Below are 25,095 nucleotides of genomic sequence, written 5' to 3'. Positions count from 1 at the left end.
GAGAGAACTTTGAAAGAGACCGCTTTCACATTAAGACAGTTGTGCTTATCTTAAACACATGATTCAACATTTTCATTAATCTTCAAAATTTACCTTGAAATTCATGTTTTACAAGGTCATGCCACATGATACTTCTATCAATGAGATCAAATCGGATCAACCCTTGTGTTCCTGAATGGAATAGGGTTCCCGATTCTACTGGTTTTGTGGTTTCAACAAACACTGGCGTATATAATTCGTATCGCCTGATACTGTTCAAAATATAAGGACTTTTTTGTGAAATTGACCTGCATGTACACAATCCGAGCGTTGATTCCAGACTACACGGTCTGCTTCTTAAAGATAAATAATTTTGTCAAATAATATTGCACTCCATGACAACTCGGCTTTAAGGAAAATTGAAAAAGTCCCTATACTCGGTCGTAAAGGAGACAGATCTACGGAGTATATTGATGAAGTAGGTCTGTCCTGATGAATGCAATTCTTAACCAGACATTGATATAAACACGTCGGGATACACCTGTGACAATTTCTCAGGTCAACAAGATAATTGTTTTTGTCTATTGATTTTCTTATAGATTTGGTTTAGGTTATGAAAATAAAAACACCTTCCTTAATGTTGGACATGAGATGTTTTTCAGCTCACTTAAAGTTAAAGTAATTTCTACTTTAATATGTTCACTGGTATAACCAGATCGTTTTGAGATCGTTTAATGGACAGTCTAAAGGAGTTATCTTTCTTCATTGCACCAATATATTAGCCACTAGAAGGCGCTGGCTCTACTTCCACTTCATCCTCATCGATCACAGTTGTCTTTTTTAGGGAAGTGTAACTTGCTGTTTGATTGTGAATTCGTCTTTCCTGTGGTATGGCCGCTATCACTAAAAAGCCTGTGGACGACGACGCCAGTGTTGGAGGTGACATGTCTCTGGAGGACAAGCTGGCTTACTTGGATAAGGAAATTCGGCTGCTACACCGGTTTTGTACAGAATCTGGCTACAGCCAACAACACATCGCACGATGTGCCGAGCCATTTTTCAGGCCCATAAGAGCAGCCAAGCGGAAGAAATTGAGGTGTCATCTGATTCTGATGGCAGCAGCAGTGGCCGTATTCTCAGCTCTGCTCTATATCGATCCAGCGTACAGACTAGTGGTTTCCACAGGGCGACTGGCGTACATAAAAGTTAGTAGATATTAAATTTACTGTACTGTTGTACTGTATGCTAAAAATGAATGTAAATTACATTTGTTTGTTTTCTAGGTGTAACCATTCCCCGAGAAAAGCAATGGTCATTTTGTATGGGCCCCTTTTAAAATTGTAGTAACTGCATCATATACGGCAGTTCCCTTGATGAAGGTAATGCGGGAGATCTACAACATGGTAACCATAGCAGTAAATATTAAATGTCTGACACAGTGAAAGAAGAAACAGGGTCATGTGTGTCTTCAGCTTCTTGAGAAACACAAACAACTGGTATCAATTAATGAATCTGGTCATACATTTGGTCGTGATTTATTTATTAATTTGTTTACAATTCAATACTGAATTTCTCCTAAGCCTCGTGATTATGAATTAATAGAGAGATTTTTTACCAGGATTCTGATGTTACTAGGATTGTTCCTATTGTAAATGAATTGGTTTTGTGATACATGTATTATATATCTGTTTATTAAACAGATTCTTCCTTATTGGAATTGGTCAGCCATGTTTGACTGGAATTGTCTCATCAACAATCCATTGTATACAGATGACTTGAAGGAGGATGATTGCAAAGTATGTACAGGGATAAACTATATGGGTCATCTCTGATAATGTTTTATTACTTTGTACACATGCCTGTCAGTTGAAATGAGGATTATTAAATATTGAGACTTGAAATTAAAGAGAGTTGTTAAAAATAAATGAAAATTTTCTCTATCAGTGAAGAAAATCTAAGGCATCTACGACTATAGATGTTTAGATAGAAAACCTGGGGCCAACATGATAATCCACATTAGCCTGGTTGTGTAATACTGGTAGTTGCAATGATTGCTGACCAATTCTTGTCATCAGCTGCTAATTCATATTTCGTTCATGAGATCACAATATTTCTGTGCTTGGATTTGTCAAGAAAGAGATAAACTTGATGTTGAAAATTTATAGATAGAATTGGCAAGTCATAAGTAAGTTAACAAAAATTTCTAGAAACATTTGTGAGAATTGGTCAGTGAACCAGAGTATGTCCTTGTTGAGAATTGATATAGCTTTTCTGTGGTTTCCATATCTGAATGATAAAATAATATTGTCATTCAAAATTGAAAACATTAGCTTTTTTTCTTTATGGCCAATTGAAATATTTTTGTTTGATGTCATAGTCCTGTGTGGCTATTGAGGCTATAGAGAGAGCAAGTAATCTGGACTCCGTCTACTTCGGAGAGGTTTATCTTAAGAAAGATGTCCCAGTGATTGTAGAGGATGGATTGAAAGGCTGGCCGGAAAACAACATAACCATCGCTAAAATCAAGGAAGTAAGTCTCAGGAAAATGGAAGCAAGGCGATGCAATCACAACACATCCTAGCCTAAACAATTCACTTGTTTTATTTACCTTTAAACTAATGTATATTTATATTTGCCAGCAGATTTGCATGGGGAGGGCTTTGTCAGGGCAATAACAATACTTCTGTTGTTTCCTATGATACTTTCTTGCAAACAAGTCTGCTCTTAGTTTATTGTTGTCCTCATCAAGTGATGATGTGATTCCTGCAACCTTGGCAACCTTTATTGAGAGACCATTTGTATGAAAACGGTAGGGGAAAAGAAAGTAACTTCTGTATCACTAATCTCAGGAGTCAGTTTAATAGTGTCATGGTGGTTTAATACAAGAGTGAAGGAGGTTAGGTTTTTTCTTGAGAACTGAAAAGGATATCGTCTATTTATATATCCACCATATTATTGGTGTTTTGTGACGTGTTTTGAGAAAGTTTGTTTTCAAGTGTTACATGAATAAGTTGACATGGTTAGGTGTTGTTGTTATACCTTGTAACTAAAGGTAATATGTATTATCAAAACTGAATCTGTAGGCATCTGGCTGATCTGAATTGTGGGACTGTGGGTACAGGTACATGTATCATTAAAACTGAATCTGTAGGTGTCTGACTGATCTGAAGTGTGGGACAGTGGGTACAGGTATGTGTATCATTAAAACTGAATCTGTAGGCGTCTGACTGATCTGAAGTGTGGGACTCGGTACAGGTATGTGTATCATTAAAACTGAATCTGTAGGTGTCTGACTGATCTGAATTGTGGAACTGGGTACAGGTATGTGTATCATTAAAACTGAATCTGTAGGCGTCTGACTGATCTGAATTGTGGAACTGGGTACAGGTATGTGTATCATTAAAACTGAATCTGTGGGCGTCTGACTGATCTGAATTGTGGAACTGGGTACAGGTATGTGTATCATTAAAACTGAATCTGTGGGCGTCTGGCTGATCTGAATTGTGGAACTGGGTACAGGTATGTGTATCATTAAAACTGAATCTGTAGGCGTCTGACTGATCTGAATTGTGGAACTGGGTACAGGTATGTGTATCATTAAAACTGAATCTGTAGGCATCTGACTGATCTGAATTGTGGAACTGGGTGCAGGTATGTGTATCATTAAAACTGAATCTGTAGGCATCTGACTGATCTGAATTGTGGAACTGGGTGCAGGTATGTGTATCATTAAAACTGAATCTGTAGGTGTCTGACTGATCTGGTGGGACTGTGGGTACAGGTACATGTATCATTAAAACTGAATCTGTAGGTGTCTGACTGATCTGAAGTGTGGGACAGTGGGTACAGGTATGTGTATCATTAAAACTGAATCTGTAGGCGTCTGACTGATCTGAAGTGTGGGACTCGGTACAGGTATGTGTATCATTAAAACTGAATCTGTAGGTGTCTGACTGATCTGAATTGTGGAACTGGGTACAGGTATGTGTATCATTAAAACTGAATCTGTAGGCGTCTGACTGATCTGAATTGTGGAACTGGGTACAGGTATGTGTATCATTAAAACTGAATCTGTGGGCGTCTGACTGATCTGAATTGTGGAACTGGGTACAGGTATGTGTATCATTAAAACTGAATCTGTGGGCGTCTGGCTGATCTGAATTGTGGAACTGGGTACAGGTATGTGTATCATTAAAACTGAATCTGTAGGCGTCTGACTGATCTGAATTGTGGAACTGGGTACAGGTATGTGTATCATTAAAACTGAATCTGTAGGCATCTGACTGATCTGAATTGTGGAACTGGGTGCAGGTATGTGTATCATTAAAACTGAATCTGTAGGCATCTGACTGATCTGAATTGTGGAACTGGGTGCAGGTATGTGTATCATTAAAACTGAATCTGTAGGTGTCTGACTGATCTGAATTGTGGGACTGTGGGTACAGGTACATGTATCATTAAAACTGAATCTGTAGGTGTCTGACTGATCTGAAGTGTGGGACAGTGGGTACAGGTATGTGTATCATTAAAACTGAATCTGTAGGCGTCTGACTGATCTGAAGTGTGGGACTGGGTACAGGTATGTGTATCATTAAAACTGAATCTGTAGGTGTCTGACTGATCTGAATTGTGGAACTGGGTACAGGTATGTGTATCATTAAAACTGAATCTGTAGGCGTCTGACTGATCTGAATTGTGGAACTGGGTACAGGTATGTGTATCATTAAAACTGAATCTGTAGGCGTCTGACTGATCTGAATTGTGGAACTGGGTACAGGTATGTGTATCATTAAAACTGAATCTGTGGGCGTCTGACTGATCTGAATTGTGGAACTGGGTACAGGTATGTGTATCATTAAAACTGAATCTGTAGGCGTCTGACTGATCTGAATTGTGGAACTGGGTACAGGTATGTGTATCATTAAAACTGAATCTGTAGGCATCTGACTGATCTGAATTGTGGAACTGGGTGCAGGTATGTGTATCATTAAAACTGAATCTGTAGGCGTCTGGCTGATCTGAAGTGTGGAACTGGGTACAGGTATGTGTATCATTAAAACTGAATCTGTAGGCGTCTGACTGATCTGAAGTGTGGAACTGGGTACAGGTATGTGTATCATTAAAACTGAATTGTAGGCGTCTGACTGATCTGAAGTAGCGGACTGTGCGTTAATTGTGTGATGTTTTTGTTGACACTTGTTGAAGAAAAAGCTTGTAATACATACTATATTGGTGGTGGTAGACATGGTTGAGGTGCAGCATAAGTGATCTTAATGTAGGACTCTGTGTATAGCAGATCTGGATAGATGCAGGGGCTCAAGTTACCTAAGAACAATCCAGAAAAGTGGGGAGGGGAGGGGGTGGGTGGGTGGGGGGGCAACACCTTGCTTCATCTTTGTAGTGGTGTATTGGATTTGTCATCTAGGTATGGATACCTTATAGTTTGCAGGGTGATTACATATGAACAATGATTTCCTTAGGATTAACAAATTATGTTGTTTTTTTCAATGACAGTTCAGTATTTATATGTAAACTTTGAGAAAAACAGAGCTTTTTTTTTTTGAGAACTAAATACTTAATATATCATAGATGTAACATATTCCAATTTATTTTAAACAAAGAAATTGATTTTCTTTCAGTATTACAACATCACCAGAATGTTTGAAAAAGTATTCATTTGAATAAGTACATGAAATAATCAACAATTAAAAAATAACATAATATAAGAATAAGGGATATTTCAGTAAGACATCTACTCCAGGACTCCAAATCAATCACTTCTATCCAGGAACCAGATTCTTGCCCATTGTTTGTGAGCAAGACAGAAAGACCACGTTTATGATTATTAAGACAACCAGTGATATGTAAAATACTATTGTAATTTCCACTTCTCTACAATACCTTACAATACATTCCAGTTTGCAAGAACCTTCACCACAGCAAAGCATTTTTCAAAACTTTAATGAGAGATGTGTTCTGTTTGTAGCTGTATGAAGAGAACAAGGTTATGGCTCAACACTCTGTGTGTAACATGACGAGCAGTATCACAGTCAAGAAAGACAAATATCATCCTATCCACAGAAAAGTGCTCGACGAGATGAGAAACCAGAAATTCTTTCTGCAGTGGTGAGTGTGCTGGCTATATCACAGATTTTCTGTCATTTAATTTCCATTTCTTACATCTGATAGGAAGGAAAATAGAACATAAACATTCATTGATCTGCAGAGTTTTTTATGTCCTAGGATTTTCTAGCATGCCAAGCTTTAGTTATACTTCTGTAATGGTGAAATATTTTTCTAAAACTTTCAAAACATATGAACCACACATCTAACACTGTTCCTAGTACTTATCGTCTCCAAGATAGATCTACATACAAGTCCAGAGTCCTGTATACATAGAACTAGGATGGGACTCCTAGAACTTCTGGAAATATTGAAATTTTACATTGTGGAACCCATTGCTTTTAGTGGTGAAGTGTAGATAATTGTAGATTGTTCTCATTAGGCTCTCATCAGACATGTTCCTGTTAAATATCTGTACACCATATTCACCAAGGGAAACACCACTTGGCTTCTCCACATTCTGAATGCTGAAGTGGCATCAAATAAACATATGTTAGTGTGTGACCAAGAGAAAAAGTGAGTATCAACATTACACATGAGATATGATCACTTGCTGAAAGGAACATTTACATTTGTTGAAGGGAGGTTGACAACTGGTGGAATATTGAACAGGTTATTTGGTGGTGCAGTGTGGCAAAATTTACATTTGTTGAAGGGAGGTTAACAACTGGTGGAATATTGAACAGGTTATTTGGTGGTGCAGTAGTAACACGCTTGGCTTTTACCTAGATGTCTGGGGTTTGATTCCCCAAGCAGGCATGAACGGTATTGGGGTCACTGGCCGACCTTGTTTTCCTTCCAGAGTAAGATCCCTCGAACACTTTCATCTGCTGATAGAATATTAAGTATTATTAACATTTTGAAGGGAGGGTGATCAACTGATAGATCTGCATGTTTTGTAGGGAGAATTGTCAGCCGAAAGCAGGAAAGATGTTCCGATCAGAGTTCTACCGTCGACCGTACTTTATGCCTCAGATGGTAGAAGTTGATACAAGTAACTGGCTGTTGATGTCCCGTGGGAAACCAAAATCAGAGGCTCAACCAGTACTGGTATTTATACTATGTTTACTACTGATGACACCATTTTCGTATGCGTGATAAGTCTGAAATTTCCACAAGTTGATATCAGCCTAGGTGATATCAAAACCCCTGAAGTAATATCTCACCCCCTTGAAAGTGTTGACACACCCCCCCAAAGTGATAATACACCCCCTTGAAAGTGATAACACACCCCCTGAAGTGATATCAAAACCCCTGAAGTGATAACACACACCCTAATGTGATAACACACCCCCTGAAGTGATAACTCACCCCCTAAAGTGATAACACATCTCCTAAAGTGATAACACACCCCCTAAAGTGATAACACATCCCCTGAAGTGATAACACATCCCCTAAAGTGATAACACACCCCCTAAAGTGATAACACATCCCCTGAAGTGATAACACACCCCCTAAAGTGATAACACATCCCCTAAAGTGATAACACACCCCCTTAGAAAGTGATGCCACTCTCCCTTAGAAAGTGATGCCACTCTCCCTTAGAAAGTGATGCCACTCACCCTTTCAGATTTTTCATATTTTGCTGCTTCCTCTTATCACTGCCTGATTTGAACATAAATATTGTAGGCATGGAGGAAATAATGCATTCTTTTTTTCTTAGGAAAAATTAATCCCACTCAAATTTCCGCACAGTGCCATTTCCAGATTGGTTTCCTCTATTGGTGATAAAACTACAGCTGTCATCTGTAAATGTAAACAACAATTTCAAAAGAATTTGCAGCAAGAATTTTTGAGTTGAATGAGTTCAAGAGAAAAAAAATATAAAAAGCCCTTGACTGATATCAGGACTTTCGAGCTGGAAGGGGATGTGATATCAAAATTGTCATATAGTAATCTCTAAATATTTTATGCCAGAATCATCGTCCAGAATAGAAAATCAATTACTGTATTTATCCAGTAATAAGCCTAAGCCTTACAGTGATATTGTTAAGAGACTAATGGAGATTTTAAGGAACTAATTGAGATATTATTAAGAATCTAATATAGAGATATGTATGAGTTATGAATTAATGGAGGTTTGACTAATGCATGTTAGATAAATGGTAAAAGACAGGGCCTCATTTCTGTAGTAGATTATCTCTGATGCTGGCCTGGAATATTATATAAAACTTATCAATAGAAATGAGCTTCTGTGCTCTGAGCAGTCTGGAAAACTGTATTTAATTAAGATTAGATTCTTTGGGCCTGTTTTTGAAACATGTCTGATCATAGACTTGTATTCCAGAAAATGCAAGTAAACTTTTGTACTTATCTTCAGGTGATTTGTAAATCATCTATCATGTAATTTTAGGTTTTATTTTAACTATATTCTGTCCTTCTCAAAATTGGTTGTAAACATGTACATTGTCTGGTGCAGACCTTTGTGATCAGGCCTGTTATACCTTGGTTTGTTGTAAACATGTACATTGTCTGGTGCAGACCTTTGTGATCAGACCTGTTATACTGTGGTTTGTTGTAAACATGTACATTGTCTGGTGCAGACCTTTGTGATCAGGCCTGTTATACCTTGGTTTGTTGTAAACATGTACATTGTCTGGTGCAGAGTGATCAGGCCTGTTATACCTTGGTTTGTTGTAAACATGTACATTGTCTGGTGCAGACCTTTGTGATCAGGCCTGTTATAACTTGGTTTGTTGTAAACATGTACATTGTCTGGTGCAGAGTGATCAGGCCTGTTATACCTTGGTTTGTTGTAAACATGTACATTGTCTGGTGCAGACCTTTGTGATCAGGCCTGTTATAACTTGGTTTGTTGTAAACATGTACATTGTCTAGTGCAGACCTGTTATACTGTGGTTTGTTGTAAACATGTACATTGTCTAGTGCAGACCTGTTATACCTTGGTTTGTTGTAAACATGTACATTGTCTGGTGCAGAGTGATCAGGCCTGTTATACCTTGGTTTGTTGTAAACATGTACATTGTCTGGTGCAGAGTGATCAGACCTGTTATACTGTGGTTTGTTGTAAACATGTACATTGTCTGGTGCAGAGTGATCAGGCCTGTTATACCTTGGTTTGTTGTAAACATGTACATTGTCTGGTGCAGAGTGATCAGACCTGTTATACTGTGGTTTGTTGTAAACATGTACATTGTCTGGTGCAGAGTGATCAGACCTGTTATACTGTGGTTTGTTGTAAACATGTACATTGTCTGGTGCAGAGTGATCAGACCTGTTATACTGTGGTTTGTTGTAAACATGTACATTGTCTAGTGCAGACCTGTTATACCTTGGTTTGTTGTAAACATGTACATTGTCTGGTGCAGAGTGATCAGGCCTGTTATACCTTGGTTTGTTGTAAACATGTACATTGTCTGGTGCAGAGTGATCAGGCCTGTTATACCTTGGTTTGTTGTAAACATGTACATTGTCTGGTGCAGACCTTTGTGATCAGGCCTGTTATACCTTGGTTTGTTGTAAACATGTACATTGTCTGTTGCAGACCTTTGTGATCAGGCCTGTTATACCTTGGTTTGTTGTAAACATGTACATTGTCTGGTGCAGAGTGATCAGGCCTGTTATACCTTGGTTTGTTGTAAACATGTACATTGTCTGGTGCAGACCTTTGTGATCAGGCCTGTTATACCTTGGTTTGTTGTAAACATGTACATTGTCTGGTGCAGAGTGATCAGGCCTGTTATACTGTGGTTTGTTGTAAACATGTACATTGTCTGGTGCAGAGTGATCAGACCTGTTATACTGTGGTTTGTTGTAAACATGTACATTGTCTGGTGCAGAGTGATCAGGCCTGTTATACCTTGGTTTGTTGTAAACATGTACATTGTCTGGTGCAGACCTTTGTGATCAGGCCTGTTATACCTTGGTTTGTTGTAAACATGTACATTGTCTGGTGCAGACCTTTGTGATCAGGCCTGTTATACCTTGGTTTGTTGTAAACATGTACATTGTCTGGTGCAGAGTGATCAGGCCTGTTATACCTTGGTTTGTTGTAAACATGTACATTGTCTGGTGCAGACCTTTGTGATCAGGCCTGTTATACCTTGGTTTGTTGTAAACATGTACATTGTCTGGTGCAGAGTGATCAGGCCTGTTATAACTTGGTTTGTTGTAAACATGTACATTGTCTGGTGCAGAGTGATCAGGCCTGTTATACCTTGGTTTGTTGTAAACATGTACATTGTCTGGTGCAGACCTTTGTGATCAGGCCTGTTATACCTTGGTTTGTTGTAAACATGTACATTGTCTGGTGCAGAGTGATCAGGCCTGTTATACCTTGGTTTGTTGTAAACATGTACATTGTCTGGTGCAGACCTTTGTGATCAGGCCTGTTATACCTTGGTTTGTTGTAAACATGTACATTGTCTGGTGCAGAGTGATCAGGCCTGTTATACCTTGGTTTGTTGTAAACATGTACATTGTCTGGTGCAGAGTGATCAGACCTGTTATACTGTGGTTTGTTGTAAACATGTACATTGTCTGGTGCAGAGTGATCAGGCCTGTTATACCTTGGTTTGTTGTAAACATGTACATTGTCTGGTGCAGACCTTTGTGATCAGGCCTGTTATACCTTGGTTTGTTGTAAACATGTACATTGTCTGGTGCAAACCTTTGTGATCAGGCCTGTTATACCTTGGTTTGTTGTAAACATGTACATTGTCTGGTGCAGAGTGATCAGGCCTGTTATACCTTGGTTTGTTGTAAACATGTACATTGTCTGGTGCAGACCTTTGTGATCAGGCCTGTTATAACTTGGTTTGTTGTAAACATGTACATTGTCTGGTGCAGAGTGATCAGGCCTGTTATACCTTGGTTTGTTGTAAACTTGTACATTGTCCGGTGCAGACCTTTGTGATCAGACCTGTTATACTGTGGTTTGTTGTAAACATGTACATTGTCTGGTGCAGACCTTTGTGATCAGGCCTGTTATACCTTGGTTTGTTGTAAACATGTACATTGTCTGGTGCAGACCTTTGTGATCAGGCCTGTTATACCTTGGTTTGTTGTAAACATGTACATTGTCTGGTGCAGACCTTTGTGATCAGGCCTGTTATACTGTGGTTTGTTGTAAACATGTACATTGTCTGGTGCTGACCTTTGTGATCAGGCCTGTTATACCTTGGTTTGTTGTATACATGTACATTGTATGGTGCAGACCTTTGTGATCGGGCCTGTTACACCTTGGTTTGTTGGTTGGGTACAGGATGTTGTCTCCTTCATTCGTCCTATTACTATACAATGTCTCAATGAGGAGTGTCAAGTGTTCTACACTATGTACCTATGAATATATCATGACCTTTGACCTTCCTTAACAGATACCTATCCACAAGCAGCTACTGATTCTGATCCAACTGAAGGGTGAAGTGGAGGTACACATCGTACCTGACAAGTTGTGTGAGACGCAGTGTAAATCACTAACAGCAGTTGTCGCCGAGGGACAGATACGTATGTGTACAAAATTTAATGAAACTTCAAAAGGTCAGGCCCATAGAGGTTTTACAAATTCCTTGATTACTCTGGAATAAGACCTTGAGTCTTAGATTTTTTTCTCCAATACAAATGCAGCAAGTGGAACAATGCCAAGTTATTAGTTTACAAAACTAAGAGAGACATATAAATAGATTGACTACAGGATATTGCTGGTTCAATATAGTACGTAAATATCAAAACAAATTCACAAAATGATTATCAGACTGGCATTGTGTCATGATATGAGATTTGTAGGGATCATGCTGTTAAGTCTAGAGCTCTCTTCTATTGAATGATTTCTAGGTAAAGTCCAAATAATTAGTCTATCTTCTGGTCTTATGAACCTTGTGTACTTATATTTTCTCTGTTTCAGTTTCCGTGACAATGACAGATGTTCTGTATGACGTCCTTTATCTACCGTACGGGGATGAAGAAAACATCTCAGTAGCAATATCGGGAATTTATGATTAAATCAAAGGACATTACTAGATTGAGTGAAAGGATTGATTTACCTAACACCATCCGTGAAGATCTTACCAATGATAAAGTCACATCTACTGCAGAAGATTTAAAAATAAGGAGGAAAACGTGGTTCATTGTGAGATGTACTAGTTGTCAATGAAATTTCTTGGCGAGAAGATAAGATTTTTGATTTTATTTTTGTAATATCAAAATATCACTTTGAAGAAATTGTCTGCAAGTTCTCGCCTCTGATGTTCTAGTTGTATGTATTTCTGATAATAAAGTCAGACACATTTTATATCATTACTGTCTTAAACTTCTGTCAATAAAAATTCTACAGTAACTTGCTTTTAAGGAAACCAAGATAGATGCATGTAGTAGTAATCCAAATAGTTTGTGTAATAAAGTTAGTTATATAGAAGTATAATAAAGCAAAAATTTTCTGTCAGCATTTTTCTGTTGTTCAAATCCTTGTTCACTGCCGAAGTATTGCCTACTCAGATTCTTTGGTGGAGAAACCGACCGTACAGTAAAATCATTTATTTCAGTGGGCGATTAATTTTCATTGATTCCCTGACATGTCCACAAACTATTAGAACTTGGTACAAATATATTTATTGAACCTCTATATGTCTAAGAAATCAGGTATATGCTAAAATAATTTTTTTCAAACCAACAAAAACAAATGATTTTCCAGTAAATGCTGAGCAATATTGAAAACTCGACAATTACATTAAATTAGTTGAATTTATTCAATATTTAGTACAATAATCAAAATCCAACTCTTTCAGTAACATCAACAAATTGTTGTACTTGTACAACGTAACATTATAAATTCTGATCCCCAAACCATACACACGAAAACTAATTTCATTAAAGACTGACGAGATATCTTAATCATGGACCAGTAATTCATTATCCTGGATCAATATAAAACTAAGCCATCAATATTTACGGACGTAATCAATACTGTAGTTGGATGCCCTGCACTTAAGAATGTCTTTCTTTCACCAAGTTTTCATCTCTTACACTTTTCTTGAAAAAGTACTGTTTAGCATGGCTATGAAGATAATGAGATTTGGAAGCATTCCCAGCTTGTAAATACTTAATACTTTACCTTCATCTGTTGATATCTGTTTGATGTGAGATGTAAACAATATATAACTGCTGCTGATATATTTTTTATCAAACATCTATTGCATTGCAGTATTTAAAGTCTATTTCTCATAATATTGTTTTACCTACTCTACATAACATTTTTCTTCTGATTTAAGTTGTATTTACAAAAGGTCAATACTCCACAAGAGTAATTGATATATTTGATATTAAAGGAAAGACATCTGACAATGGATGAAAGGTAGCATGAACAGTCAAATGATAGTAAAGAGCATAAAAAAATTCAATACCTCTGACTGTAGTTTAATTATGGGTGAAGACAAGTCTTGTACATTAACATTTTAGGACGGGGATGCAAAAAGAAATCTTGTTCTGAATACATAAAGACTCCTTTGTATTGTAAACATAAAGTCTCAAATGTTAAGTGCAAGATGAAAAAAAAAAAAGAATAAAAAAATAAGCTACATTGGCAAACTAAATGGCACAAATTGATTTTGATGATCTTATGTCTGATAATACTTTATTACATAAATTGATTGTGCCACTTCATTGTTTTTACAAAACTAGGCACAATTGAGCAATATATATGCAAGAAACGGTGAGAAATTATGATTTTCCAACTATAGAATGCATCTGTGATAATCATAACCTAAAGATATATGTTGAGCAGATTCAGATAATTGATCAAGGATTAATTAGCAATTATTAGGATTTGTTAGCAATGCTTACATAATATTTTTCTTCATTACAAAAGGTACTGTCAGATGACATTGGTGGTGTTCTGTATATAGGATTAGGGCAACTCATTAGTCCAATGCCAGTATGTGGTACTGTAAGTGATAATTCAAAACATTCAAAGATATTACAGTTCAGTTGTTTCCTCCTTTTGGTGAAAAAATAGGGGCACTGTTAAATGACTATGAACAAAGGGTGATAACTATGTTCATATTAAGAAAAATCACCTGATTTATGTAAACAGCACTCTGTCAACCAAGGACAAATTTGGCAACTGTGGGCGACAATATAGAAGATAATACCCCACACAAATAGTGTGTACAATCCAAGAGTTCTGTAGAAATTCCTATCTGTCATCATAACAAAAGAATTGAAATAATTCATCCTCTAAGTTAATCCCTTCAATCAGTACTAGATAACAAATTTCAGAAGTTCACCGGAATATTGCATCGTCTCCATACATTTGCATGATTAAACAACCTCAACGACCTTCAGTTTTGTAGCATTACTTTCCTAACACTTTCCGTTTGCCACAAATTACACTAAATCATCCAAGTCCATTTTCTTCTTCACATTAAATTTTCCCTCAGTAACTAAAGTTTGTATGGACTACTAGAGTTATGAATGCCCTTGTCGGGCTAGCTGTATGTTTGTAGTGCTGTTTGTCAGGACTGGTGGTGATATCCATGATGATAACCAGCACCATAGTGTCCTCCCCACTGAGGGCCGTAATTGTATCCAGAGTTCTGAAACACAAAATAACATTCTCAAGTGGAATTCTCATGAAGAAAGTTTTACCTTCTATCTCTCCAGTCTTTTAAAATCTGAAATATATCGCAAGGGGCAGCACTCGCTTATATTAACATCAAATTTAAGTCTTTCACCCAATATAAACTCAACATGTATGTCAGCTTCCTCTCTCTGCCCTTACAAAATTGTAGTTTCACAAGATTAAGTTTTCAGTGTTAATTGAGCTGAAGCCAAAGATGTGCTTTCAGAATCATATTCTTCTCTTCTTCTTTGTACAACTCAATTGTGTAAATTTAAGAAAATGGAATCCATCATTTCCAGATTTCAAAAACTTATCATTAGAAAATAAATGTATTGATAACCGTGCTGATCTGTTATAGGTGAAATAACATACATTACATTTTTTTGTGTGTTTTGAAGATTTCTAAAAGTGATAAACACAATTTTACATTTTTTCCGATTTTATATACATGAAGAGACGAAGAATTCTTCCCAGACTAACAAATTACATAGTTGTCTCCCCCTGTATACCTGATATCCCCCCCAGTGATAGGGGTAGTTTGCGTGACCGCTGTCCGGAGGTGGCACGCTCATGTCACCAGCACCGTTCTGCACCGTCTCATTCTTACTTCTCTTCTCTGCTGGCTCTTCACTGAAACGTGAATTACAAAATAAAGGTGGAATTAGACTGTGTATACATCACTCAAGAAACAAATGTTTCAGCTTATTTGATATATTCAAAATCACTCTTAGCAGATACATACTCACATAGTGTGTCCTTTAGATTCAAATGTTTGTTGTCAATATTTTCTCTATACGGTTGATGTATATGAAATATGATTGGATGATATTCAGTGAAAAATTAGAATACTGACTGTGAATGACCTGACTGCTCAAGTGGCCTCTTTTTGCGCTCAGCATGTAAATCTTTCATTAGTTTCTGGTGTTCATCATAGGCTTCCTTTAATCTGAAATCAACAAGTGGTTTATATAAATATTGAAATAAGTGACTTCAATTAAAATTTTAATTCATCAGGAATCATGTGTATGTGAATAATCATAAACTCTAACTATCTATCAATATTACATTGTAAAGGGTTTTACAGTGTTTAAATAAGTACAGCTGTTCAGGTCTGATATCAGATGATGTGACATTGAAGAGGGAACATCCTCAAGCTGTAAAGTAATATAAGCTTACTAAAATATAGTGAAGAGGAGCAATTCCAGGTTTCTAAACAGTATATTCTTTCTTCTATAGCTGGTTGTCAACAATATAAACTTGCATAAGAAGACATATCATATATCTATCCCAGTAATACACATTCAAAGATTTGTTGGTTAAGATCCACTATCAATATTGGACCATACTGTCTATATTACTATTCTATATATATATAGATATATATAGAAAAAACTTGATTTGACGAGATGCGAGTAAATTATAAATAAAAATGATTTTTGACAAAAGAAGAAAGACGTTACATTTTGCACTAGCGCTTTCACTGTATTAGATCTTCAGGTGCATAATAACTGTACATAATGGTGTGGCGTCACAACATGTATTCTGTTGATGACATCATAATATAAAAGGGGCATAATTATATTTTGCAAACTTTACAATGCGGTTAAACATTAATATTCAAGTCTGGTTTTAAAATGTTTATAATTTCTGACTCCTTGGCTTCTCTTTGTATTTGATTGGTTTCAGATGAAAAAGTATACGGGGGAAGATTTGGAAAAAGCCGTCGTTGCATCCTGCTACGTGTCGGCTGATTGGTAGATGTCTGTATCTTTCGTGGGATATTTGTTTGCGATGTAATGTTACGCGTTTGTGGAGGTTTTCTGTTTGTCCTATATAGAAACTTCCACATTTTGGACAAAGGATTAAGTAAATCACGTTTTTTGATTTACAGTTCATACTGCTTTTAACTTCCCACTTCTTTCCACTTTTTAATTGTAAGGAATTCCCTGTTATGATATGTTGACACGTTCCACATCTCTTTTCTCGACAAGTATTGACTTCCGGTAACTTTGTTTCTGATGAAAATGATGCACGTGCTAGATATTTTTTCAAATTTTTTGGCTGACGCCACACCATTATGTACAGTTACTATGCACCTGAAGATCTAATACAGTGAAAACGCTAGTGCAAAATGTAACGTCTTTCTTCTTTTGTCAAAAATCATTTTTATTTACATATATATATATAGACATATATATCTCAGATAGAAGGATGCTTGGGGTCCCATTGAAGGTGGAAAACAGCAATAAAGAAAGCCCAAATGGTTGAACAAGTGACCCTTTTTTGTGTAGATAACAATTAATATTTACTTTGAAATGGTTCCTCCAAAATCTTCCAGGAACTCTAGCTTCCTCTGTGACATCTTAACTTTGGTTTCTAAGGGAAAATTTTCACACTCTAGGATCATAGAAAACACTTCTGTGATCTTCTCCTCCTCAACTGGATAGCTCTGGTACTCCAGATCAATAAGTTGGAGGTACAACTTTAGGTTACCCTGTATAGCAAAACATCCAGTTGAATTTACAATTTTTATCACAATTTCAAAATGAACACTTTCCATCAGAGAAAAAATGAATGTAATTATTATGGATAAAATTACTTAAGAATTTTTGAAACCAACAATTTATACACGTTTGTGTTTCTATAGAGAGGTACTCTGACCAATCCCTACAATTAAACCACATCCAATACTCAGGAACTGATATCCTCACTATATCACTCTTTCCATACATTCACTACCCTCACAGGTTGTCACATACTGCTATAAACCACTCATATATTTGTTATCAAAAATAAATAAAAATTTGTGCTGACAAGTAATTCAATGTTTCTTGTAAACTTACCTTGTCTTTCTCTAGGGCATCAGATAGTACTTTCCTGGCTTGTTCTCGCTCTCCACAAATCTGATTTAACAGATAGTTTTCATGTCAATAAGTTTAAATATTAGATATTGTTGTAACCCAAGTTCAACAAAACAAAAGCTCTAGTAAATATAAGACAATATTACTGACAAAGTGAAGACTCAAACATCATGACAAACTATTTCCTATCTAGTTTTTCGTAAATCTTAACAAGTTAATTCCAAACATTTTTGAGAAATTTATGGTTTGGTCCCCAAGATATATATATACAAGTAGGGCTATTGTTTATCCCTTAAGTAGGGCTATTGTTTATCCCCTATCAGTTGCAGGTACAACATATTGTATTATCAACATACTCTGCATTGTTAACATGTAACCAACGTTACCATGCATATCAACATATTAATCAAGTTTATACATACAATTCGGAACATTAACAATTTGAAACAAGTCTGATTTGTCATGGGTACTGAAGTCTAAAAGAAATCATACCTACTTCAGAAATTACAGATTTTAGCCATGGGATAAAACCTTATGTAACAAATTTTGAGAGGTGCTACTGTATGAGATATTCAAAGTCTGAAAATTTTCTCCATGTTCTGCATATAATTAACATTTGTTTTTAAGAAAGGCACTTTAAAAATTCTTACCTTGAAGAGATAACGAGCATACTTTATTGAGAAGTAGGAGCCTATTTCTGGCTGTGAAGCATTCTCTATGTATTCACGGAACAGAGCCTCAGCATCTTCCTTACTTCCAGTTCTCCTCTCTAGACTGATCCTTCTCATAGAAACCATCACTAGGCCAGGCACAGCTTTGTCTAGATTAGCTAGAATCTCCCAGGCAGCAGAGTGGTTTTCTATATTAAGTGAAAGATAAAACCTATGTTATGTTAGTAAATATTATCAGACCGAGTGCTGTTGATACATCTACATCATTAAATTAAGGACACTTCTCTGCAGGTTAACACGAAAAATTCAACAATAATGGACACATCCCTGCAAGTAAAGCAGAAAAAATCAACAATAATGGATATTTCTCTGCAGGTAAAAAAAGAAAATCTCATATATATAAATATGTATGTGATAAATCTCCCTCTAAATACTTTTCTGATGGGTCTTCATACAGGTATTACCCCTATATATATGAAAAATCTTCAAAAAGTTATCCCCTTTCTGGATAGTCATAAACAATACCATATGTATCCTTCTAATATGATCCTGAAGGCTGTCATTTAATTTATACACATATTTATTCCTAGACTGCTTACCTTGTCGCTCTTCAAATGCTGCCCAAGCAAGGTGGATGTAAGGCTTCTTTGGTAGGTGTATTTTACAGGCTCTTGTGTAGACATTGCGCACACCATTTGCTCCATGGTCCTCCATGTACTTCGCATACTAGGGAAATATTTGTATTTATTTTAGTAAATATCCAGAAAATCTCTTTAAGATATAAATGCCCTGCTTCAATGCCTCCCAAAATTTGATCATGTGTAGAACTTGATATAATAATATTGTGTTGCAAATATGAAACTCTATTGTTTAAGGGTGATCTTAACAATTCTGATGATAGGGGGCTAAAGAAAACTTTTGAATACCTTCATCCAGAAATCTTCGTAGAGAGCACTTGCAATCATGCAACGTTCAAATAATGTCACAACCCTCTTGTAATCCCCATTCTGCATTTCATAATCCAAATACTCCCTCCAGTTTTTCAACTGAGAACGCTCTAATGGTTTTACATGGAAGTATGGTCTTTTTATCTGCAAATAAACATAAATGTTGCATCACATCACATATTATGATTTCTGTAGTAATATATAAAATACACAATAAAATGTTCCAATTACAGATGGTAGTGTTTAGAAAATAAAACCAAGAATCCTGAAAACAAATATTTTACACTTTACTACAATAAATTTGTAAAGAATGACTTTTGACTTTTTTTCAATTAACAACCCCCCACCTCCCCTTTTTAGAATGATTATCATTCATTTACTTACTTTAGGTAGAGAGAAAATTTCTCCAGTTCAGTGATAATTGTGATGATCTAAAGAATTTAAAAACAAATGTTTGGACTAACAACTTATTACTACTTTTCCCAACAGTATGGATTATATACCTGTCTGTAGAGTTTAGGTTTGCTATCTTTGTAAGAGTACCAACACCAAGAAGGACTATTAAGATTTTCCCCTTAACACTTACTGCTTCCTCATAATTCCAGCGCTTGCTGACTTCTTCTTCCGTCTTCTTGAATGTTTCCTCTTGAATCTGTATGATTCTCTCCTTTATCTTGTTGATTTCTGCTTCATCTCCCTAATGAAAATTAAAACATAATATATTTGATAGTGTTGCTTCATTCAACATTGTTTCTGTTGTTGCAGTAGTAACTTGTGAAATTTTCAAGGCTATAGACAAATCATGAAAACTTTAGACAAAAGAATGATCTTCATTGCTAGGAGGCATCCAATGAAAGTATTAACAGATGCCTTAAGTTTAAACAAAAGAAAAAAGGCAGGACAAAAAAGATTTTTACTACAATTAAGGCTACAACTGTACAACTATCATTGAAGAGATAGTATAGCTTGTTACTTTAGAATATTTTTACCTTTCCTCCTACCGTCTCCATACCCGGGGGCACATCCTCTTCCCCAGGAGGGGCTACATCTCCAGGAGATATATTATCTTCATCTTCCTCATCAGGGGATGCAGACTTGGCAACAACATCTTGTCGGAGCTTCAGGAAGTCATCAAGGCTCAAAATTTCTTTAGGATTATGCATGTAAATATGCTGTTTGAAGCTGGAATGTGAAGTAAAGAATATATTATGTAAAATGATCTCTGATTCAAGTGGAATGCATTTTTTCCGTCCCATTCTTTTGGTGTTCACATCAAATGCAGATCTTCAAAATAGTCTCTTTATCAATCCAAATGTTTCGAACACTGTTGTGAAAAAGAATGATAAAAATCAAATACAATTGAGCAGTATGAGCCTATGGATTATAGAAAGTTCTACTAACATGCACTGTATTTTTTCTATCATTTTCAAAGATTTCCCCTCTAAGAATAGGTAGTCTGGACAAAGCGTTAACTATATACTCTCCTCAGGTTGAAATTTCACTGTCATCATTATATCAACAAGAGAGATTTTATTATTCCCTGATAATTCTACTACATAAAAGAAATCATTGGTTGCAAAGAAGATTGTAGAAACTGTTTATCATAGAAGAGAGGTTGTAGCCAGGAGAACCTACTTGTCAAAGTGATGACTGTAGAGTTGTGTGGGTATAGCCAGTAATCGCATGTACAGCTTTGTCACACGCTCTAGATCCTTCTCCCAGGAAATGTACGAATCCCACAGCTTGTCTGACCGAAAGTCATGGCCTGCTGCTTGTATGGCTCTCTCATATAACCTAGAATGGACAAATATTAATGAAAACAGGCTGAAAAATAGGTCTTTCTTTTCTTACTATTTACCACCTGTACTTAAAAAGGCAATGAAATTCTTAAAAGAAAAACACAGACTTTGTTAGCATATACCATCATGATCTCTTACATTAAACAGATCCAAATTTCTAATTCTGTCCCACTTTGACTTTTAAAAAAATTTACAGTGGCAAAAAAATCTGTTTAACGTATTCAGTAACACTATTCATGAAGAGGTGACAAAAGTCAATTTGATATTTTTTGAAGGGGTTCTTCTGAATTCTAAAATTCCATTAAAATTTTTATGTTTTTTTTTTTTAAATTAGAAATCCGACATAGTTATTCAAAACTCTATTTTAGTTTTGAATGTAACCAAATTATTTGCATTTCTGAAAAACAGATTAAACTGTAAACTTTCGAAATTTGTGGTGGAAGTTAACGCCGATGTAACACTTGACTTACTTCACTTCTTACAACTAAATTTAATTTAAACTTGTTTCAATTGGAACTCACTTCCTAATGTCAGATTCACCCTGTTCTGTGCTGGTGTATTCTCCTATGTAAAAGTTGATATAATGTAGCCACAATTCTATACTCAGTGGGATTGCTTCAACACCTTTGTCAAACACCTGCCGAGGAAAAAGGGTGGAAAATTAGTACATGATTACTCCCCTTGTTTTAAATCCAAATCTAATCCGGCATCACATTCAACATCAAATATACAAGACCAACAGTGATTCGCGGCATTACCATCGGAAAAAAATTCCTGTGCAAGTCAACGCGATGTACAAACTTTTGTGTTTCTCTTCTGCTGTGCTGACCATGTGTCCCCTTCTAGGTGATGTCTTGGGTTCCTAGCTTGGGATGAGCAACTAGGAAGAGATTGTAAGATCCCTCATGAACAAAGGGCCAAGAACATTTGGGAAAATTTAAGCAATCATTTCCCATCAGCTTAGACATTAGAGACAAAGTCAAGGTTACTCAATTTCTGCAAAGAAAAACATTTTATCACTGACAAAGGTTTCCTTTTATAGCCCAAACAATCTTGATTTTAATACCTTGCCTTCAGTTTCTGACCCTTTGAATACAATCATGAAGTCAATCACTTATATCTCTGTTGTAAATATACCTAATCAATCATTTCATAGCAAAATATTTTTTGAAAAGGTAATATTTTTTTCTGTTTATTTTTAAAATCTGAATTTACAGAAGTGTAAAAGATGTATTTGAACAAGTGCTAGAAGACAAGATATCAAAATGACAAGATGTAATTTTCCTCCAAATCTCCAAAATTGTTTATGAAAAAAAGTTATGCACATCAGTTAAGCACCAACAATGATATACAAGCTGTATATGAATACATCCTACATTCCATCAGTTTTACAATGGCCGTATCAATCAATATATATTAGAACTCTGCTGAGAGGTCACATGACTTGGCTGTAAATAAAGAGATGGTCTTACCTGTTAATATCAGGAACAAATGTAACTAAAATATGAACCATCATTTACTCTATAATGTTGATGAGTCATGATATATACAACTTAAAATAGAAAGAAGACCACTTTCCCAACATGGCCCCATCTTAAAGTATTCTATAAAATATATATATTTCAAGCTTCATTTGGCTGGTATCACATGCATGGCAAATGACTCTGTATCCAATATACTTACTCCATGACAAGCAGTCATTCACAAATTTTCAAAATTTGAGGATACAAAATATGAACACTGGTTCCTGAACACGCCACACATGAAAGCAGATTTTTTTCACGTTTTGATAATCCAGACAGTGAAAAATCATAATCACATTTGATTTTCATAATAATTTTACACCTCCTTGTCAAACTTAAGATTAAAACATAATTCATTCCAACCCAGCTGCTGGGTCATTAGATTGCATGAAATGGAAATTAGAAAACACAAGGCAATAAAATTTCAAAACTGTCACACACTCAATAAACAGGGATCTGGAATATGACCAGCTTCTGTTTTGAAAACAGTCCTGTTTCTCTGATCAGTCTTTTTTAAAAATCATTTCTGTATTTATTTCAAAATGATAAAAAAAATAAAACAAAACAAAATGAAAAAAGGTTAAATATATGTTTAGCCAAAGAAGGCTTATCCACATGGCTTTGTTCTTTTCACCAGAGCAATTTCCACAGACAGAGAGATAAATGCAGTTTCCCTTTACTTCAAACAATAAAAATAGATTACAATATAGTACTGAGAGAGTCCTTGCACCTCATTAATATTTTTTTAAATAGAAAAATTGGTCTATTTCAGTGCTTAAAGAAAACTGAAAATCACTTCCTTGTGGCAAGTGTGCCTTGAATTCAAGACTATGAAATCACGAAAAAGAGCACCAATCAATATGTTGCTTATATGGTTAATGGAACATTTCCAAAGTAAATGAAATTATCTTTCACATCTCATAAATAATTGAAGTGAAAAATCTTGCACAACAAAAGTGATTTACAGTGATCTTTTCCATTGAAATGTTTTACAACTGAAACATTGAACTGTACCTCTGTTGCTTTTTCGACATTACCATGTCTCTTTTCCATGTCCGCATACTTTTTCCAATACCCATAACAGTACGGATAGTGATCAAAAAATGCATCATATGCCTCTCTTGCTGCCTCAATTTGATTCTGAAATGATAAAAGTACAATTTTGCTTTTCATTTTATTCCACAACTAGCTGATTGCAGCACAATATTAGAGAACCTGCTCAGCTAACCTTAAACATGAATTTGATTTATAAGTACGGCTGCAACAATTTTCTAAATAAATAATACATTATCTATACAAGTAATTTTTGACAACAATAGCTCTTCTGACCTAATGTTACATTTCTTATTGTATATAACATTTTTGTTATGTTGTAATCAATTAATAAATAATTGATTCTTTTCAAAAATACAGTGCTTGAACAAGAGCTGATAGATGTGTAAACAATCACTATTTATACCAAACAAAGTATTTATTACACACACATATTTTGTATGGCACAAATGTTTTGAACTCCATTATCAAAGTGTTTACTTTCTAAATATTACAAAAACAAGTATTGGAAGACATGTCATGAGATAACATTTTCTGATCATATTTACTAGTTATATTGTGCATGTTTTTGTTACTGCTGTTTTGCAACTTCTTGGTTTGATAAAGAATTTGGGAAATTTCTCATCAGTCAAACCAGACCAATGGGTTGTTAGTTAAAACTGTAGTAGCAATGGGAACAGGGTATTTTTTATTACCCCTCCCTGATCTTTTAGCATGTTTCTACCATTTTGCTGAATGAATTAATCTCTTGTTAAAAAGGATATCAAATTGATTTCCATTTCGATCATGAAATTTCTTAAACTTTTCTGAAAATAAAATGAAAATTCTCAGAATTCACATGACTTGAAATGTAAATTAATATATACAAGTTTATTTCTGAAAAAAACTGTATCCACCTCTTGTTCTACATATTGAAGAAGGTAAGTCCATCCTGTGAAATCTGATGAATTGTCCCTCACAGCTTTCCAGTATTTTTCAAGCTCAGTGTTCATGGCAGCAACTTCGACAGGCGTCTCTTTGGCAGGTTCTTCTGCATTTGGAGCATCTTCTTCAGTTTCCTGTTTGTCTGTAACTTCTGTCATAATGAAAACCGAGTTGTTAAATGCACAAACATTTATCAGAATTCGTCAAAACAGGTCATGCTACGTGTAAAAACATCAGTTTTGCATTGCATAAACAAACTCAAAACGAAATGGCATTTCTTATATTTGATGGAATTATGTATATTACCTTAAGGAGCAGTCCTTTTATCTTGTCAAAACGAATACAACGAGAAAACTTTTAATATAATCTATGCCCAATGTTTAACAAGAGGTTCCATAACGCTACCCTTTCCAGACTGCTGATTAGAAGAAAATAAACGCATATAATTAATGCATGTGAGAAAATTACTATCTGGCATGAAAATATGACACTGGGAAAATAAAAAGAGCGTTTGATGTATATTTCCAACGATAAGATTACAATAGGATTACCTTGATTGTCTTTCACGTCTGCCATTTCGTCCTACTTCCAACTTTGTCACATCAATATTTCAATGCATTCTGGGAAATCCGGAAGTAAA

The 25,095-nt window shown here is 35.7% G+C and overlaps 2 protein-coding genes across 5 annotated transcripts; one reads left to right on the top strand and one right to left on the bottom strand.

The window, feature by feature from the left end:
• Nucleotides 1-809: 809 nt before the first annotated feature.
• On the top strand, nt 810-12,502 carry LOC132543216 (uncharacterized). The gene is made up of 7 exons (XM_060206697.1): nt 810-1,184; nt 1,680-1,775; nt 2,357-2,509; nt 5,966-6,105; nt 7,005-7,152; nt 11,439-11,568; nt 11,966-12,502. Exons 1-7 carry the CDS (start codon nt 870-872, stop codon nt 12,061-12,063), a joined length of 1,080 nt encoding a protein of 359 aa, XP_060062680.1. The 5' UTR covers nt 810-869; the 3' UTR covers nt 12,064-12,502.
• A 285-nt stretch (nt 12,503-12,787) lies between these two features.
• On the bottom strand, nt 12,788-25,061 carry LOC132543210 (pre-mRNA-processing factor 39-like). Of its 4 annotated transcripts, XM_060206685.1 has the most exons (15): nt 25,007-25,061; nt 24,428-24,606; nt 23,493-23,618; nt 21,477-21,592; nt 20,792-20,950; nt 20,146-20,338; nt 19,743-19,853; nt 19,136-19,300; nt 18,809-18,935; nt 18,189-18,397; nt 17,521-17,580; nt 16,987-17,171; nt 15,531-15,623; nt 15,187-15,307; nt 12,788-14,651 (listed from the first exon to the last, which is right to left on the bottom strand). In XM_060206685.1, exons 1-15 carry the CDS (start codon nt 25,029-25,031, stop codon nt 14,571-14,573), a joined length of 1,950 nt encoding a protein of 649 aa, XP_060062668.1. In that variant the 5' UTR covers nt 25,032-25,061; the 3' UTR covers nt 12,788-14,570. The 4 variants fall into 4 exon arrangements, with proteins under 4 accessions (XP_060062668.1, XP_060062672.1, XP_060062669.1 ...); XM_060206689.1 differs by lacking the exons at nt 24,428-24,606; nt 25,007-25,061 and adding an exon at nt 21,714-21,951 and having other exon boundaries at nt 23,493-23,581; XM_060206686.1 differs by lacking the exons at nt 24,428-24,606; nt 25,007-25,061 and adding an exon at nt 21,757-21,835 and having other exon boundaries at nt 23,493-23,572.
• Between the last annotated feature and the right edge of the window lie 34 nt (nt 25,062-25,095).

Source organism: Ylistrum balloti, unplaced genomic scaffold (genome assembly GCF_031769215.1).
Source record: "Ylistrum balloti isolate Yb309-2 unplaced genomic scaffold, AGI_CSIRO_Ybal_v1 Utg369744, whole genome shotgun sequence".
NCBI classification, from domain to species: Eukaryota; Metazoa; Mollusca; class Bivalvia; order Pectinida; family Pectinidae; genus Ylistrum; species Ylistrum balloti.
This window is presented reverse-complemented; position numbering and strand designations above follow the sequence as displayed.